This window comes from Narcine bancroftii, chromosome 11 (genome assembly GCF_036971445.1).
Source record: "Narcine bancroftii isolate sNarBan1 chromosome 11, sNarBan1.hap1, whole genome shotgun sequence".
Classification (NCBI taxonomy): Eukaryota; Metazoa; Chordata; class Chondrichthyes; order Torpediniformes; family Narcinidae; genus Narcine; species Narcine bancroftii.
In genome coordinates this window covers 83,250,048-83,270,209 of record NC_091479.1, presented here as the reverse complement: position 1 = coordinate 83,270,209, position 20,162 = coordinate 83,250,048, and the positions used below count along the sequence as shown (strand labels likewise).

The 20,162-nt window shown below is 40.7% G+C and overlaps 2 protein-coding genes across 3 annotated transcripts; one reads left to right on the top strand and one right to left on the bottom strand.

Annotated features, from left to right (window-relative positions):
• Nucleotides 1-1,743: 1,743 nt before the first annotated feature.
• On the bottom strand, nt 1,744-10,160 carry klhl42 (kelch-like family, member 42). 2 transcript variants are annotated; one of them, XM_069903762.1, is made up of 4 exons: nt 9,176-10,160; nt 6,086-6,279; nt 2,778-3,227; nt 1,744-1,806 (listed from the first exon to the last, which is right to left on the bottom strand). In XM_069903762.1, exons 1-3 carry the CDS (start codon nt 9,934-9,936, stop codon nt 2,782-2,784), a joined length of 1,401 nt encoding a protein of 466 aa, XP_069759863.1. In that variant the 5' UTR covers nt 9,937-10,160; the 3' UTR covers nt 1,744-1,806; nt 2,778-2,781. The 2 variants fall into 2 exon arrangements, with proteins under 2 accessions (XP_069759863.1, XP_069759862.1); XM_069903761.1 differs by lacking the exon at nt 1,744-1,806 and having other exon boundaries at nt 2,719-3,227; nt 9,176-10,159.
• Nucleotides 10,161-16,616: 6,456 nt separating this feature from the next.
• Nucleotides 16,617-19,513, top strand: LOC138745235 (uncharacterized). Its single transcript, XM_069902298.1, has 3 exons — nt 16,617-16,953; nt 18,097-18,231; nt 18,879-19,513. Exons 1-3 carry the CDS (start codon nt 16,734-16,736, stop codon nt 19,511-19,513), a joined length of 990 nt encoding a protein of 329 aa, XP_069758399.1. The 5' UTR covers nt 16,617-16,733.
• Nucleotides 19,514-20,162: the final 649 nt, after the last annotated feature.

Genomic DNA, 20,162 nt, shown 5'->3' with positions numbered 1-20,162 from the left:
AAGCTTGTGCATGGGAGTCTTTAGGTAATGCTTTAAAAGTTAAGTATTTCTGATATTCAATAACACGCCATAGGGCAAACAGCTTGGCAGGGATGTCATGGACCAAGAGGCCTGTTTTAGTTCTACATGATTCCATAACTCTAAATAATAAAATTAAATAATTCTAAAAATGCCCTTACTTTCTTTAAAACAAAATAATATAAAATACTTGCAAATACTGAATTGACATTGGAGAAAACTTCTTCATTATACCTCTCATAACATTTGAAGAATACCACAACATTCAATAGGATCTCATGGTGCCAGATCTAACCTGAGGTAATATCCAAATGCGATTTCCCAGTATAATTGATAGGGAATCTCAGGAGGATTGAGCATAGTTACTGAACCTATGCTGAATTCTCTGATGGAATGTATTAGAAGATAGGGAGCTATCAATTGTCTAGTACATTCACAACACCCATCTGTAGGAGTTCATGCGTGGAAGTCCAACAATTTCCATTAAACAACTAAATTCAAGGACTTCTGTTCTGAGTTCTATCATTTCAAGTACAAGTATCCTTCAGTAATCAATTGCATTGTTAAATGCCAATCATCATCTGGGACTAAAAAATATTACTGTTATAAATATTACTTCGGGGTTGCTTGTTCTATAACTTTCCCCTTATCTCTAGATTACTCCATTGATGGAGACATCTCAATTTCTACTTCTTAATACCCTTCAGCATCTTCTGTGTTGCAACAAGATAGACAAAGAGCATTGCAGAATGGAAGCAAGGCCTTTGGGCCAACTCATTTATGGCAACCAAGTTGTCACCTCCCATTCTTCGAAGATCCCATATTAACCTTTCCCCATGAGACCATATTTGCCAAACTAGTGAGCCTTCTATGAAGTTCCTTCAATTGTACACAATACTCCAGCTTTGGACTCACCAATGTTTGGAAGAACAAGACCTCAATATTTTTATACTGTCTATCCTTTGCAATAAATAACTCCTTTCCCAATTTCCTGTTGTACCTGCACGCTAACTCTCAATTTCTCATACATGAACACCCAAACTCTTCTGAACAGCAGTATTCTGTAGTTTCTCTACATTTACACAATATTTGTTTTCCTACTCTTATCCAAGTGGATAACCTCACATCATAATCTATCGACTAAAATTGTGATTATTAGTTTTGCCTGTGGCAAATGATTGGTTACAGCTTTTCAAGCTGAAATAATCCATTATCTCAACTCCATTTTCTGTTGGTTATCCAATCCTCTATCCAACCTAATTTATGTTACACAGCCATAAATATATTTAATTTATTCTGTTCTCCATTGTAGGGAGCTCCAAAGATTCACAATCCTATGAACAAAGTTTCTCCTGATGCGTGTGTGCAGTATCCATTGCTACTGATTCTAGATGCCTCTACAAACTGAAATATCCTCTCTATACCCATCCTTTCAAGCCCTCTTAAGAATCTCATGAAATTACCTATCAGTCTTCTCAGCTTTGGTTATCAGCTTCACCCTTATTTATTAATCATGGAATCAACCAATGAACCTTCCCCAAACCTCTCCTCATCACCCTTATTAACATGCAACCTCACTTTGTCCAAAAACCTTTCCAAAGCAGCACTTTAAAACATACCTTTGGAAATCTAAATACTTTACATCAACTTGCACCCATTTACCTAGAAGAGAAAGAGTTGACAAATGTAGGATTGGCAGGAGGTGTTTTCTTTTGACACAGGTCTCCAGCTAGGATCTTACCATGAGGTGGTAATTGCAGGATGACAGGTTGCCATAGACAAATTTCACTGTAAATGAAGGTGCAAGGATTTATAAAGGAAATTGACACAAGACAGTGACAAATATACTATAGCAGTGATAGTTTAATATCAGCAATTTAACAATATAAATATTGATTTGTTGCAGGATAACATTGTGAACATTGCACCCTCAGCAGATTACCTGTTAAGTCAATTTGCTCAATATTGTCACACAAATATTCAACAAAATAAATTAACTAAATGGTACAAAGACAGAAACACACATCAACTTTGCAACTGATTCATTTTAAATGTAAACAGAGTTCAGAAATTCACATTTCAAAAACTCATTTTGATATAAAACTGCAGAGAAGTGCAAGTAAGCAAGCTGGTGAGAGATGCTGGTGAACTGTCTATAAATGAAATTGGAAACCACTGCACTGTGGAGTAGACGCAAAACTTTTAAAGTGAACTGTTACGGCAATGCAGGCATACTGCCTTAAATGCACGACATAGTTTCACTCACAACCCTAACATCATGGTTCACTAGAAGATAGCTTTGTCATTAGTTTCTTTTAAAGAACAAGACTGAAGATCCCTCTTTAGCAGCCATCATTAATCGCTGTATTACATTCATGCAGACAAGTACCTTACAGCTTGTGTTAATAAATATAATGCATAATGTATATGTAATCCTAAGTAATTCATTATGCTTTGTAGTAAACAAGAAAATCTGCAGATGCTAGGGTTTAGTGCAGGACACGATACTTTTAGCCTTTTATCAATGATGCTTGATGTTGTTTCCTAAGTGTAACATTTATGGAGGCCCCTTTGTGTAGCAGCCAACTCTGTTTGTGTGCAGCAACTTGTAATATCTTACTTCTTTACTCATCATCTGACAATAATGACCAGTTCTTGTCTCTTTTACAGAAGAGTAATTTAGCATATAAATAAACCACATTTTAAAAGCCCTGCATTGTTTAATGATCTCTATGCACCAATGTCATTCCAAACAATACCTTTTCAAAGTACATCAGGGTAATACAATGAGCAGAGTAAAATGTTCTGACCAAATGGTGGAAAACGTCGAATGGCTTCCCACATATCTGAAAATATATTGTATTTCAAGAACACACGATATTCACGGCTGGTTGATATTGTAATATCTCTGTTTATGATGTAGATTCCATCATTGTGCAATGTAGAAGTCAAATTTAGGCCAGATTTTGATGTGTTTTCCTTAAGGCAGAGCCATTCCCTTGTGCTCACATTATAGGACTGTACAGTGAGCATGTCTTCAGTATGGCTTCCCTTCTTACTTCCACCTTTCTCATGAATGCAGCCACCCACAAGATAAATAGTATCTTCCACTGAAACCATCTGTTGTTTACGAATATGAATCTCACAGGATTCTACAACAGTCCAGGCATCTGATGTAGGAGAGTATCGTAATATGTTCATGTTTCTCTCTGGAATTGAAAGTAATTTTAAGCGAATCCATAAACAAGATTTTAAACAACACTCCCAATACAGTTTTATCTTCTAAAAGGCAGAGCTTAACAGTTTAATTTCCCATGGACTTTAAGGGGGCAGGAACACATTGGACAAAGTTGATCCTATTAACAGTGACTAGAACTGCAACTGAATGAGGTCAAGTTTTGGAGAAGCTTTATACAAAAATTTCCAGTTTAGGTTTTACATGTGCTAACTCAAGAAACGATTGTCCAAATAATGGCTGCAAAAATTTTCATCACAAAAGTGAAATACAGTAAAAAAAAATTCCCGGTATCTGGAATTCAAGCAACTGGCAAAAAAATAAGCAAATAAATAAATAAATAATGGGCAGGATGCATAAAAATAAATTTTTAAAAATTAAAGTTTAAAATTATAAAAGTAAAATTTCTCCAAACCAAGACACAACTCCTTGGTGAAGATGGGAGCAAATATTCAGCCAGCAGAACGCCCCAGTCGGGCCCTGCCCGCAGCAGCTGCTTGAATGAAGTTTCAATAAAGTTGCATTTGAATAAAATGGCAGTGCCCAGGATGAAGAGCCGGCCTGTGCCACTTGGGCGACTTTCCCAAAATGTCTCCCTATCCCTGCCTAGGAAGAATCTTTATTTTTATCAGTATTAAGGCTTTAATCTGTAAACTTGGGGGGGGGGGGGGGGGGGGGAACTGCAGGGGTGTTAATTATGACGGCAGCTCGGTTAGCATAGCGGTTAATGCAACATTGTTACAGCGCCAATTGTTTTGTACGTTGCAGGAATTACACAATTATGTGAACTTTACATAATTAAGGATTACAATACTGATTTTTAAAAAAAATTATATTTTACACTGTCTTTTGTCTTTTAAACACTGCATCCTTAAGCAGCTGTATTAGTTATGCATTTTAAAAGTGAGTCTCGGTCAACCGGAAATTTCACATATCCGGCATCTGCAATCCCCATAGATGCCACATGCCAGGGGCTTTTACTGTACTATTAGTTGAGGCAAGCATGGGAATTGAAGCAGCTCATAATTCTAGACGGGATGCAGATTTAAAGACAAGGTTAATCCTTAATTTCACCACTATTTGGGAAAACAAATCACATGAATAGGACAGAGTGCCACATGGAATGAACTGAATTTGCAAAGTTAAGAAAAAGAATTCAAATACTTGTGTACTTCAAAATAGTAATACAGGAAAATCTTCATTATCCAGCATTCAATCAACTAGAAACTCAAACAACTGGCGCCGAAAAAAGAGGAAATAAATAAATAATTACAAAGAACTAAGACTGGGAAGATGGACCCCATGGGGGTGTGCTGAGACTTCATTGGACATGTGCAGATTTGCCCCACTGAATCAGCAATGCCCCTCAATGGGCACGCATTATTTTCGCTGTCATCATTTGTGTGGAGGCGAGCCAGGTTGTCAGGGCCTGACCGGGACACTGGTGTGGAGGTGAGTTGGGTTGCACCGACACTGCCATGGTGACACAGGTTGTGCCAAGGGCCTGACCAGGACATTTATGCAGAGAAGAGTTGGGTTGCACCGAGGGCCTGACCTGGACACCAGGATGAAGAGCTGATCGATGCCACTTGCCGTTGGGGCAACTCTCCCAAAGTGTCTCCCTATCCCTGCTTAGTAAGAGTCTATACTTTTATTAGTATTAAGTATATTAGTAAGGATTTACCTGTAAAGATGGGGGAGGGGGGTGAATTATGGTGGTGGCACGGTAGAAGAGCAGTTTGTGCAATGCTGCTACAGCACTAGCAACTGGGGGTTGAATTTAAATTTAAATTTTGTAAGTTACATAATTTACTGCAAGTGAACTTCACATAATTAAAGAATACAATAATGATTATTATCAAATTACTTTACATTTTCCACTGTCTTTTTTTTTAAATGGTGTATTCTTAATGCAGGTGTATTAGTGAGTCTCAGTCAACTGGAAAATTTGCATATCCAACATAATTGATCCCCAGATAATGGGGATTTTGCAGTATTATCCCTATTAAAATCACTAACTTGGATCAGGTGTTAGGGTATAACATTTTGAAAAATTACAGAGACAAACCTTATGGATTCCAAACAAAAATCACAGCTATTACTCAGCACGTTATGTTCATGCTTGGCTGCTCATACAGCTATCCGTTCAGTCCCATTGGACTACTTCCACAATAGCCAATAGATGACATGGCTTTTGTGAAGCCTTTTTGTTTGGCCTTGGTGATACAGTTAATTTTTAAAGAACTGAAATACTTAATGTTTTAGCCTGCTAACCCATTTGTAGGGAACATAAAATCCTGCTACAAAAAATCATCTCAATTAAATGGGGAGAAAAGTTTGATCTAGGATCATCATCTCCCAATGACAAGTTCAGAATATCAATTATGATAATTGGGAACATGCCAATTATTTTTAGTATAAGCACATCTTCAGTCAAATAAAGTAGATTTAAAACTTCTGTCCTAATATTCTTTTTGATTTGAAGGAATACCAAGACTTGAAAAGTTGATACAGTTTCAGTGTTGAAACTGATGTTCCTTTTGGATCAATGTTATTAAAAAGAAAACTTTGCAAGATCTCTGTGGTGTTACACATTAATGCACCAGCAAGCCCTAGACAGATGCCTCACAATCGAACTTCTAAATCTCTACAAAAATACCTATCTCCAGTTTACAACATGGAACCAAGACCAGGAACTTAACATTGTAACGAGAACTTATATCAATGTTTTCACATGACCATGATGCCAGTTGCAAGTTATTCGTGAATATTTGTGGTGATGAGCAAAGCTGAACTCTTCCAAAGGTTATGCTGAAAAAGGTGATAACTCACCTCGTGTGGTGTATCCACCTATTACATAGATCATCCCTTTGCATTCACAAGCTGAGAACTCCACAAGTGGATCTGGCATCGAAGCTACAAAGCTCCACCAATCCAGCTCTGGACTATAGCATTCAACATTGCAAAGTGATTGACCACCTACGGCATACAATTTCCCACTTACAGCCAGAAGCTTAAAATTCGATCTGAAACAGAAAAATTATGCAAGCGATGAATACCTAAGGGATGGATAACCAGAAGATAGGAGGTAAAGATATTTAACTAACATTTCGGGCCTGAGCCCTTCCTTTTTTGTGCATTAACAAACTCAAGCGCACCAGGTTCAATATACATTTTACATTGTTAAAAAACCAAACTGTCACAAAGACCCTGGAGAAATGCCACGAAAGACAATTTAGAAAATAATTTAGGGTGATCAGTCCAGTCCCTTGCTCAACATCCACTGCAGTGATGACTGTTCGTCTGCTGTATACCATCCAATCTTGGTACACCCATATCCATTGTGCCCATACTCCAGATACTTTCAAACCACAGCCAAAAATAACTTGTTGCCTTTGTTCTTATCTGAAACTTTAGGCCTTTGGGTTCCAGTACACGTGAGGGAGAAAAACTGAAGGAATTCCTTGAGAATAAATTGGTTTCTGCTTAAAATATATGTGCTCGTCATAATAGTTTAAAAGACAAAGAGAATTGGAATGTTGTTTGGGATATACTGGAATTCTACAGATGCAGTGATTCAAGTAAAAACACAATGCTGGAAAAACTCAGCAGGTGAAATAGCCTCATTTGACTGCCTCATTTTCATTAATGGACATCCAAACTCCCTACACTTCCACCCTTCCCCCCCCCATACAGATCTCAAAGCCCTTTATTTCTTTCTTAACATACCGAACTAGTCTCCCTCTACCACCACCCTTCTTGGCCTGGCAGAATGTACTCACCCTCACTTCTCCTTTGACTCATCCCACTTTCTCTAGATCAGTGTAGCCATGCGTACCCACATGGGTCCCAGCTTTGCCTGCCTTTTTGTAGGCTTTTTGGAGCAATCTATGCTACAAGCCTACACAGGCAAGGCTCCTCAACTCTTCCTCTGCTACACTGATGACTACATTGGTGCTGCCTCATGTACATCAGGTTTAGTCACTTTGCTGCTAAATTTCACCCTGACCTCAAATTCACTTGGTCCATCTTTGGCGACACTCTCCCCTTTTGATCTCTCGGTTTCCATCTCAGGAGGCCAACTTTTTAATTTTTTTTTTACAAATCCCAACTTCCACAACAACCTTGACTACACTTCTACACACCCAGTTCCTTCAAAAGATTCTATTCCTTTCTCTCAATTCCTCTGCCTCATCTGCTCCTAAGATAAGGTCTTCCTGACCAGATCATCCCAAGATGACCTCCTTCTTCAAAAAACCACCATCAACTCAGCCCTTACCCATATCTCCTCCATTTCCCACACAGCTGCCCTGGCCACCTCTACCCCCAGACGCAACAAAAACAGGATTCCCCTTGTCCCCACCTACCACCCTACCAGCCTCCACATTATCCTCTGCAATTTCCATCAACTACAACAGGATCCCGCCACCAGATACATCTTCCCCTCTCCTTCCCTCTTCACCTTTCGAAGGGACTGCTCCCTCCGTGACTCCCTCATCCACTCATCACTTTCCACTAATCTGCCCCTTGGCACCTTCCATTGTGACCTCAGGAAGTGTCACACACACACACCCACACCTCCTCCCTCACCAACAATCGGAGCCACAGCCCTTCCAAGTGATCAACTCTTCACGTTATTCTGAGGGAGTTATCTACTGCATCCAATGCTCCTGTTGTGGCCTTCTCTACATCAGATAGGCTGGATGCAGACTGGGAGATTACTCTGCTGAGCACCTTGACTCTGTCCACATCAATGCCAGAGATCTCACAGCAGCCAACCATTTGAATTCTGCACCCACTCCTTAGCCGACATTACTGTCCATGACCTAATGCATTGCCAAAAATTGGAGCAACACCTAATATCCCATCTGGGCACTCTCTAACTGGATGACATTAACATGGACTTCTCCAGTTTCTGCAGGCCCACTCCCTATTCTCCCTCTCTTCCCTATCCCCTGACTCCTTTCCTTCAGCTCTCAACCCCCTTACTTCTCCATTCACAGAGCCATCCCCCTCCCCTGCTTGCTGTTGTGCCCTCCCTCCCTCATCCACCTCTTACCTGTGGGCCTGTGCCCCCGCCTCTCCCTCCACCAGTTTATTCAGACACCTGCCTACATTTTGTTCATACCTTGATGAAGGGCTCAAGCCCGAAACATTGGTGATGTATCTTTTTCTATACTATATAAAGTACGCTGATGGACCTGCTGAGTTTCTCCAGCGTTGTGATTTCTGGCATATACTTGACTTGGAAAATACATGCTCATATTAGAATAAAATTAAAATGTTCTTATATACACTGAAGTATTAAGATTCATGTACATTTGAGGCAAAAACAAGGATGGAAAAAGTAATCCACTAAAACAAAAATTATCTCAATGTTCTGAAATTCTGTTGAGGGCAGAGGGATAATTTAAAAAAATAGATTACTAATGGTTCTTAATCTTTTTTCTACTTGCATATCACCTTAAGTAATCCCTTACTACCACAGAGCACATATGGCATAGGATACCTTAGAATCTAAGGAAAAGGTTGAGAACTACTGGGTTAAACTAACAGTAAAAAAAATCAAACAGTCGTCACAAAAAATTTAAACAATTTAAATAACTTTAAAAATACTTCCTTCAATTAACTTTGTAAGTATTGTATTTAGCATTAGGGTTAGAACGAACGGGCTGTGTAGTAAGCATCTTGAATGATAAACCCTTCTTGATGACTAGAATGTGTAAAAATGTCATTTTTATACCACAATTATTTTCAGAAATGTTATTGGATGGTAATATTAAAATTGAGTAATGTAAATGTTGAGCATGCTATATAAAACAAAGTATCATAAAAGTGATTCTTGAGCGGAGATGGAGTGGGAAAGCATTTCAAATACAGGTATTATCAAGAGGTGAGAATATATCTATATAATTCGAGAACCTTTTCTGATTCATTGGCGAAATCTGATTCCATTCATTTTTGCAAGGATTGTAGCAATGTGCCGCTGCAATTTCTTGACTAGTCATCCTGTATCCACCCACAATAAAAAGGTAATTGTTTAACACCGTTGAGCCATAATCCCTCACGTTCATTATGTCAGGGGGAAGGCTGTTTGCCAGGGGAAACCACCTCTGGGCATCCTCATCATATCTCAACATTGACCATGGCTCATCAGGACTCAGGTCTAAGGAGGCGCTGAAGAAATCCCCAACTGCCAGCAACACAGCTGTGCCCTTAAAACGCATCTCCTTAACCTGGAGACGCAAAGCGTTCGGCAGGTGCCTGAATTCTTGTCTCCTGAGCATTGGGTGATAGTGACCCGCCATAAACCTGAGAGTACCACTCATCAGATCACTGATCCCATAAATTTCAGCAAGTTTATACAACTCTACACAGTTGTCCGCCTTGATCTCTGACAGAAGGAGCTTCAATATGGAAGTCACTTGGAGAAAAGATGCTGTTTCCACCAAATCTTCCAAAGTGTCGTTCTCAAAATGCACCTCAGACGTGTTAATGAATTTAATGACGAGCTCCAGACCCTGAACACTCAAGCCCTGCAACTGAACCGAATCCTCTTCGGATTCCTTCATTCCCGACTCATAAAGAGCTCTGAAGTAGTCGCTTTTCTCAATGAGCTTGCGTTTGCTGACTTGATACATCTTGTCCTCTATCGAGATCGTAATGATTTGGTCGGAGGACATGGTATCCGGGTGGAATGCTCCGCCGTGCAATCGTTCTTCCCCTCGGCTTTGAGTTGCATGAATCCAGATGAACGCGCTGGTTGGTCTCCACCTTGCACGAAGGGGCCGACTTGAAGCAGGGGATGGGTTGCAGTGATTTGAGGTGCTCCGATGCGTCTCCCTGCAGAATCGCGTGGCCTCCCTCCTCGTCCCGTCTCCGAGGGATTTCCGAAAAAAACTTCTCCGAATACCGTTCCTTTCCCCCCCCACCCCAGCTCCTGCCAAACTCGTCACTTCTCCTTCCGCTTTCGACAACCAATCACCGACCGCCCAAGTTGCTTTGCTCAACCCCCTCACCATTTCAGAGGCGCCCTAACTGATGGTGCAGGTTGTCTTGCAGAGGTGGTGCTGGCCACTTCTAAAGATGGTGCTTTTCAAATCTAGTTTTAATTAAATGTTAAGGGTTAAAATAAGAATGATCCATCAAGAACAGAAAGATTTGTTAACACTTTTTTTAAAAAAGTAATTATTCGAATTCAACACATGGCCCATTCAGCCAGGAGCATCCTGAGATACAAGAATGAAACGAGTAACACTGGATCTTTAATACAGCACAGGAACACGGTGGCTGTGCCAACAAATGATGGCAGTTTAAGCTAATTCTATCTGCCGATCAGTAGTTCAGATCCCTTCACTCCCATCTATTCACACGCCTGTTCAAAAGCTTCTTAAATATTGCCATAGTATACGCTTCGAGCAAGGGCGTTCCAAGCCCCTTCCACTCCACATGTATAAAACTTACCTCACAAATCTCTTTTAAACGTTACCCCATTTCACATTAAATTTATGCCCTCGAGTACTTGACATTTCCACCCGGGGGAAGAAGACTGTGATTACCTAACCTATCTTTCATAATTTTATATACTTCTGCGAGGTCAGCATTAAGATGCGACCAGAACTGCCCAAAATAAGGCCGAAACAAAGATTTATACACCTGCAAAACGACTTGCCAACTTTTATACTCAATGTCCTGAATGATTAAAAGCAAATATAGCACACACCTTCTTTACCATCCTACTTATGTGTGCTGCCATTTTCTGGGACCTTATGCACTTGGACTCCAGTGTCCCTCAATATATTATTGCTCCTAAGAGGCAGCTTATTGCTCCCTCCTCACCCTTGCCATCATGTAGACACAGCCTTTGTAGGCAGGGGTGAAGAAGAAGTGGGAAGGAGTAAAGGTGGAAAAGGAGGAGTTCCAGTGAGGAGCTTGATTTGAATCATAAAGCCTGAAAAGTTTAACAGTCTATGATATATTGTCCTTTCTCAATGGTTGCAGTAAACCTGCTTGAATGCCTCCTGTTTGAACTGGTGGAAACTGTGGATGATCCAGTTGATATATCTTGAACACCTCTGGAGATAAATGGTCCAGATTTGGACCTCATCACCTTGCCATAAGTATTGCAAAAGATAGATTGTGTCTCAGTGATTGATGACAATTTATTCCAAATGCTTCATCCTGGGAGAGATGTCACAGCCACTCCTTGGGGTGGTTTCTGGCTCAGTAATCCTAATGATCTGCTGAATAACATATTGAGAGAGTCCCACATCATCCTCAAAACCCCCAAGTTTCAGCTTGCATATCAGAAGCCTGTTTCTGTCTAAATGATCATCGACCAATTACACTTATATCAACAGTGATGAAGTGTTTTGAGAGGCTGCGTTTGACGCAGCCTGTCTGCTCCTGTCTGAGCAATGACAGGGTTCCTTTCCAGTTTGCCTACTGCAACAACAGGTCCACAGCAGATATCATCTTCCCAGCTCTACGCAAAATCATGGAACACGTGGACGGCAAAGACGCATACATCAGGATGGTCTTTATTGATTACAGTTTGGCAATGAATACCATCATCATGTCAAAACTGGTCAGCAGATTTCAAGACCTGGGCCTCAATACCCCACTATGTGATTGGATCCTGAATTTCTTCACTTCCAGACCATAATTAGTGCAAAATGGCATGAACATCTCATTTACAATCTTCATCAGTACTGGAGCACCATAGCCCCCTGCTCTTTTCGCTTTACACCTATGACTGTGTGGCTCAGTACACCACCACAACACATTTGCTGATAATACCACGGTAGTGGATTATACAGAAGGGGCAATGAGTCAGCATACAGGAGGTAGATTGAAAACTTGGCTCAAAGCAACCTCGCAATCAATGTCACCAAAACCAAAGAGCTGATTGCAGACTTCAGCAGGGGAAAACTGGAGGTGTATGATCCAGTGATCATTGGGAGAATACGAGGTGGAGTGGGTGAGAAAATTTAAATTCCTGGGAGTCACTATTTTGGAGATCCTTTTCTGGACTCAACATGCTAATGCCATCATAAAATAAGCATGTCAGCACCTCTAATTCCTCAGGATTGGTGGAGGTTTTGCTTGACATTGGAAACCTTGTCAAACTTCTAATGGGAAGCGTGCTGACTGGCTCCATCACAGCCTGGCGTGCAGGCACCAATACCTCTGAGCAGAAAGCGCTGCAAAAGGTATTGGACACAGCCCATCACAGGCGAAATTCTATACACTATCGATAAAAAAAATCTGCAATACATGGAAAGCTGCCATTGGAGGGCAGCAGTAATCATCAAAAATGAACTGCACCCATGACATGCTCTGTTCTCGCCACTGCCAACAGGAAAGAGGTAGAGGTGCCATAAGACTTGTACCACCAAGTTTGGAAACAGTAGCTACCCCTCCAGCATCAGTCACCTCAACAACAAACTCAATCTGATACTCATTTAAGGATTCTTACTTTGCACATTATTTATTACTGATTTTTTTTCTGTATTACACAGTTGGTTTACATTTCTCTCTTTGTGGCATATCTGTCTTGCAGCAGGTAAAAGGGAATTTCATGTAATAGGACAGTTTTATTATTATGGCAATAAATGGAATCTTGAATAATATATGTATTTTTTTCAGTACACTGTACAGTTACCAATAAGTAGAAATTTTTCCTGGCTTGAAGGAAAAAGAATCTCAGGATTGTATGTGATGTCATGAATATACTCTGACAATAAATCTGAACTTTGAGCATTTGTAGCATTGGTTGGTTTCTGCTTATGTTCAGTAAAAGCTGAGATAATAAATGAAATAGTCAGGTGCTTTGTGATAAATGGATCTGCTAACGTTAAAATGAAGTTGCCCTCCATCTTAATTGCAGTAAGACTGAGCTGTAAAGTAACAAGTAAGTCTAAAGTAGGATATCTTCCTTGACAATTCACGCAGGACTACCAATGTCCTGACCTTATTGATGAGACTATTCAATAGTCCTTGCATTTTGACTATGAATGATGATGGTCACTGAAATTCTTTGGAATAGAATTCAACTGTGAACTTAGTGTTCAGGGATGAGACACTTGGAATACTTTTCCCTCTGCTCTGGATGCAGGCATTTGTAATGTATAACCCATCAGGACAATTGAATCCATTCAGCTGCCCAAGAAATCACTTGACCAAATGGAAGCTCTGATTATCAAAGATAAATGACACCCGGGGAAGTCATAGTGAGGAGAGAAGGTTGTGGATATACTGCCTGAATTATGCAAATCTGAAGTGCTTATGCAATAAAAGCAAAGGTGGGGAAGGGGCAGTGTGAGATGAAGGATGTTTGAGCATGCTGCTATTTTTAATTATCTTTGCCCTCTCTGCTGGCCACAGATTCTGTGGCAATACCTGTGCTCTCCTACTCTAGGCCTGTGAATAGAAAGATGCAAACTGGCTTTCTGCCTGTTCCCTCCAATAAGAGCTTGACTGGTGCAGCTGCCTTGGTTGATTATATAACCATATAACACTTACAGCACAGAACAGGCCAGTTCGGCCCTACTTGTCCATGCCGTAACAAATCTCCACCCTCCTAGTCCCACTGACCAGCACCCGGTCCATACCCCTCCAGTCCTCTCCTCTCCATGTAACGATCCAGTCTTTCCTTAAATGAAACCAATGATCCCGCCTCAACCACGTCTGCCGGAAGCTCATTCCACATCCCTACCACCCTTTGCGTAAAGAAATTTCCCCTCATGTTCCCCTTATAATTTTCGCCCTTCAATCTCAAACCATGCCCTCTAGTTTGAATCTCCCCCACTCTTAATTGAAAAAGCCTATCCACATTTACTCTGTCTGTCCCTTTTAAAATCCCAAACACCTCGATCAAGTCCCCCCTCAATCCTCCACGCTCCAGAGAAAAAAGCCCCAGTCTGCACAACCTTTCCCTGTCAATCTTCTCTGCAATCATTCTATCTTATTGATATCCTTCCTGTAGTTTCTGGCAGTGTGTGTAAACTGTAAGGCTTGCAAAAGAGATATGGTTGTGAGAATGTGGTGAGGCATATTAGGAAGGAGTCCCCATTAATAAAGACCGGTGCAAAGAAGTAATGAGTTTGTAGATTGCTCTGAGATGAGCATGTGGCTATTTTAACAAAAAGATTTTAACAGAGTTCACTGATCTCAGCCATGGCCATGTGGTCATTTAGCACTTTGTGGCAATGTGTCTATCCACTTTTTACTTCTGGCATTGACCCTGAGTATGGCCCGCTTACTATTCCAACTTAATCCTGAGCCCTTAAGAATAGACTCTCTTCATTCTATCTACGTGAACACCTAAAGATTTCACCACATTTTCCTCCAATGGTTGAAGGTGATATGACTTCCTGTTAAGAAACGTAGACATAGCTTACTCCAGAGTTACATAGCTCAAGTAGTGTAGCCATGAAATAAGATCCCGTGCAAAAACATTAAGACCATGTGATTAATGCTGGCTGGATCTTGAAACCATGATAATAACATGGAAACATAACATTCATCTACCAGCAAACAAAAAGGCATATGTTAATTGCACATTGTGATTTTAAAATACACAGTCATGAACATGCAATGTCTCCCTCTAAATGCAGAGTCATTGACCACTGAAATATGCTGCCAGAAATAAAAAGAACAGAATAAGAATCCATTACTAATCTGCAGAAGGCATTTGGGTGAGCTTAGGTGAAGAAATCTTATTAAAAATAAAAGAAAATCAAAATTCCTAAAAGGATGCAAGTGAACCAGAAATCACAGGAATTGCTACTTTTTGCAGTCTCCTTGCTGGTTAACCTTTTCTGTGAGCTGGAAGCCAGTGGGATATTTTAAACTATTTCTTCAATATCCCCATATGTAGCTATCCCATACATATGTATCCCTGTATAAGAGTTTTCCTCTATTTTTACCCACTGGGGAATTTATTTATTGGGAAATAAGTTGATCATACAAATCAGCAGCGCCTGAATGGGACAAGTTGAAAGAACCAAAAAGAATCTTTGTTAATTGTTAATATTTGATGTGAAATAAACATAAAACCTTTTAAAGCAAAAAATGTCCCCAATTTACCTTGGCTGCAAATATTTATTATTAATAGTGGGTGTACAATGATCTATTCTTCAGCACATATCTTATCTAGTGAAACAGTATACCAGAATAACATACTTGGCTTCAGCTGCCAGAATATCAATTACTTTTTTTTCTGAATTATAACATATGATTTATAGTCATTGCATCCAAATACATTTCTTTCATGCAGTATGCAATCCAGTTGGCAAGATATAAATTCAACATGCTTTTCCTTATACAAAGTAATGAACCACGCATATATGATATTCTCAGCTCAGATGCTGTTGATCGCTTAACCTATTTAAAGCAGATAGAAAGAAATATTTATGATATGTTGAAGTCACCAAAAATCAACAGTGAGAAGAAGATTAGCTTTCACTCACGGTACAGCGCTCTAAATAAGAAAGTGTCCTTCGAGGAAAAGAATCTTGTAGGAATCCGATAGAATTCTTCGTGTTCATGTTGCATTGGTATAAAGAGGTCTTGCATTTTTTTTTAAGCTCATGGATGCAATCTGTTCAGAATTAAAATACATCTGATGTAGCAATTTGGTTCCAATTGAAAACAATGCCTTCATTCAGCTTTGCCAAGTGTTGACAAATTGTTTGCCCTTTTTAAAAGGTGCAATGAAAGCCTCGCTCGACGTGTTCTCCAGTGAATTCGGTGTGACTATTCATTTGGGGGATATTCGTGTCCATTTGTCAGCAATGGCATGCCTCGCTGGATTATGCAGTCACGTGTATAGAAATTATCTCTAAAAGTATTTGCTATTAGCTCACCGATTTTTGTTCAAGTGTTTGTCTGAATATATCTGACTTTGTACGTTTTAGCGTAACACCTCATGAACTCAGTACACATTAGCAACCTCACCCACAACCGAAATAATATATGGAAGCAGTACCTTTGTAACCACGTCAACAAAGCTCACTCTCTATAAAGGATGATAGTAACGGGGCTGGCAGAAAAACCTGATGCTGCAGAATAATTCACCAATTCCTTGACATCAGTTGATCTTTGATTTTTGTTCGAATTTTTTTTGTAAAGGTATGCTCCAAGAAAAACGATCGATAGGCTTCAGACAGATTTACGTTAACAGTTATGAACCATTTCCAGTCTGAACTTTTCATGTAAAGTTTGTTCGAATAAAGAACGGTCACAGGTCATAGATTAATGTGACAGACTCATCTGCCACAACTGTAAAATGAAGAATTAATTCTGCCAACAATATTAGCAAATGTGGTCCCTCCCACTTTTTCCTGTCGTAATTAAAATCTTGAAGCCACGCCATGGCGAACATGCTCATTTCTGACGCAGAAGTCGCATCTCATCTTGAGAGGAGCTTGTGCAAGAACGACAAGACTGCACGGTCACGCAGGATCACTCTCTGGCCATGATCCTCACGCTTATTCTGCTGGTGTCCTTTCCTGCCTTGCCGAGATCTTCTCCTCGATGTTCGCCGACAGTATTTTATAGAAACTGTTGGCTGCGACATTTTCCTGGTGTACTCATAGACCTTCCACTTTCCATGAGCAGGGGTGCCCACCTGGTCAATTACTACCACGCGAAGACTGCTCGGCATTGCAGCAGGACCTGCTGCCAGCTCGAGAATGGTGAGTTTGTCAGGCGACTGAAGGAACCGTTGTCACTCAGCCTTCAAGATGCAACTCGCCGGGATTTTTCTATCAGGATGTAGCTTCATGTTTAGTTGATCTTTCAAATCCGATTAAACAATCGTTACTATTCATTCGCGTGGTTATTCGGCGTCTGTGGCTGAAGTGAGGATGTGGAAACATGAAGGGGCGGTTCTCGAGAGGAGATACTCTCTCAATAGAACTCAAGACAGTTAATCACCAGGGTTGCAAAACAAGTTTTTCCGCTGGTAAAAAAACGTCCCAACTTAAATTGTATCAGGCAATTCTGTCGCCCAAGAAGTCTGATTTGATTCAAAGTTTAATGACTCAAATATAAATACTCAAGAAGCAGTTTTGACTAAAAGAATAAGCAGAGCGGCGAATCAATAAAACTGTCATTTTGGCTAAAGATTACGTTTCACGAAATAAGAGTCTAGTTCCCGTTCAGTACAATGATCGTTGTGTTCCAGCAATCTCAGCTCAGCCCAGGTGTCGAACGACCTTTCCCCTCACCACTGCATGTTCTCATTCAACTGGTAACGCTGTACTGCTTCTTTCTTCTATTCAGGGGGATCCTGAAGCTCGAATGTACTTTTCAACTGTTCTGCATATACAGTGCTCCAATTCATCCCCCTCTCTCCAATTTAAGGCAACGCCTTTGAGTCTCATCTGCTGCTTGATAACTGAACGCTGGCGTGCTCGCCCTTAGACAATCAATCCGTCACGAAATCACGCTGAGGCACTGCTCCCAGATTTCAGATTTATTATCAGAATACCTGTTTCCTGCAGCGAGGGATAATTTCCACTTAATGGTAGTGCAAATAAAAACTATACGCAGCGTAAACAAATAAATGCATGTGCAATAGAGAGAGAAAAAAACTATGTGTAAGAGTAAATGAGTCCCTGATTGAGTTTGTTGTTGAGTCTGATGGTGGGGGTTTGCAGCTGTTCCTTAACCTGGTGGGGCGAGTCTTGGTGGCACCGAGACTGCAGAGAGAACAGAGCATGGATCCTTGGAGATTGCTGCTGCCTGCCCTTGGTCGGCACCCCCTTTTTGAAACCCATCTCTACACATTGAATAAATGTTCGAATTAATGTGTTCTGATTTTCAATTTATTGCAGCCACATGTAACACAGCCGTCTTCAGCTTTGCCGAAAGTCAGGACGGTTCTAACTGTTTTCACCTTAACTGTCCAAGTCCGGATAGTTGCATAATGAGAAGAATGATTGATTTTACACTGTTCAACGTGACACGAGGTAAGTCCGCCACTATTTTCCATGTTAATGTAAACGAATAGAAAATATAGCACATTTTATAATTCATGCCATTTGAAAGTAAATGGTGAAACTTTTGGTGCGGGTTATCTGCGCCAGCCCCCATTTATTCCTCAACAACTCTTCCATAAATTGATTACGCTTCGGTGTATTTCTAATGCCCCTTGCCCTGCTAAATATGGCACAAAACATCAGGGTTATTTCATCAATTACATTTGGAGAGTGTAACGAATTTAATACATCGCCTAAGTGAAATCAACAGATTTGTTCATCAGCGTGATCAGCACGAAGACTGGAAAATGATCCGCCCAGTGAGGCTTCTCTGAAGGCGAGAGCGACGAGTCGCCGGGATCCGTCCACTCCACTCGCAAAATCCGAGAATAAATGACCATCAAAAGAACTTTCAGATGCTAGAAATCATCACAGCGACAGAAAACTCTCAGCAGGTCAAATAGAGAAACGGTCAACGTCAAATCTGGGACTTTTCTTTAAACCCAGATAAAAGATCAGGTTATGAAAAGGGCGTTTTCCTCGAAGTTGGCCACTGTCATTGAGTTTACTGCAGAAACCAGGCATCATTTCAGATCACTTTGGCGTGCTACCGTAATTCGTCTGCGATTGCTTTACAGGAGAAGATCCAGATTTGCTTGTTTTTGAAAACCGTCGAGATCAACCCAGACAGCCAAACCTCCGGAAGGCCACCGATATGGTACGATTCAACAATTCTGGGTATTTGGGCTTGGACACACCATCTCAAGGAACTCTTTCCACCTCCAACTGGGACGTGAATGGCTCGTCTCCATCACGGACTCAACTTCTTTTCCCGTCCGACCCGGTGTCAGTCGCTGATTCCAGAGACATTGGGAGAGGCGCAAACGGCAGTCGGAGCCATCCCAGCGAGGGGTTGGAAGCGCCGGCGTTTCTCCAAGGTGAGCGGCTCCCTCCCATCACACTGCAGCCTTCTCCCTCCCTGATCACCGAAACCGATGAAAGATCGAGTGATCCCGAAGCCACTCCTCACCCCCACTCCTTAGGAAGGGCGAACAGCACTTTGGAGACCAATGGCAAGAACTTGACGGTTGATCGCAGAACAACCGTGGCACCGAGGCAAGTGGATCGAGAGGGCTTACGGCCTCCCTTATTCCTGTTCTCGGCCATCGTGTTCATTTCTGTGTGCGCTCTTGCAAGACGGAAGAAGAAAAGGCGAGGCTGTTCTCGACCTCCCCGGCTTGGTAAATGTGACATTGGAAAGGGGTTATTTTAAATCGTTCAAATTGAAAACTATTGAAACACCGACCCTGAAATTTGTGGTCTGGAAATATGTTAATTCTTTTAGGACAAAACCGATGCCAGCACCTAACATTGATCTATGCCCAGTTAAATGTAAAAATTTAGAAGCTGTTTTCAATTATTCCCACTCCGCACCTAATGTATTATTATATTATTTGGCGAGGTCATCAGTATGGGTCATTTTTGCTTTTGCCAAGAATACAGTCATAAAAGCCATGGACAATGTAATTTGTACCATGTGTTTCAATGAACCACATACATACTCAATTAAAATTATAGTTGAACAACCTCTCTGGGCCAAATACTGATTTATAAATGTGGAGCCTTAATTTTTCCATGCTAAAACGTCTTAACAATCACATTTTTAAAATGCATTAAAAGAAAACATTACATTTTTTTCCCCACACATGGATGCCACTGCCTTTATTTGACAGTTCTAGAAATAACAGCCCATGCAAAGTGACTCATATCTATCTCCATGTAATCTGATAACAAAAGTGGGGGGTTTTTCCGAGGCAATGTGTTCATTGACACATTTCTTTTTGGCTGATTCCTTTCATGAAGTAACTAATTCTTTGGACAAAAGTTTTCATTGGTTTGGTAATTAAATTGGATGCTTGTTC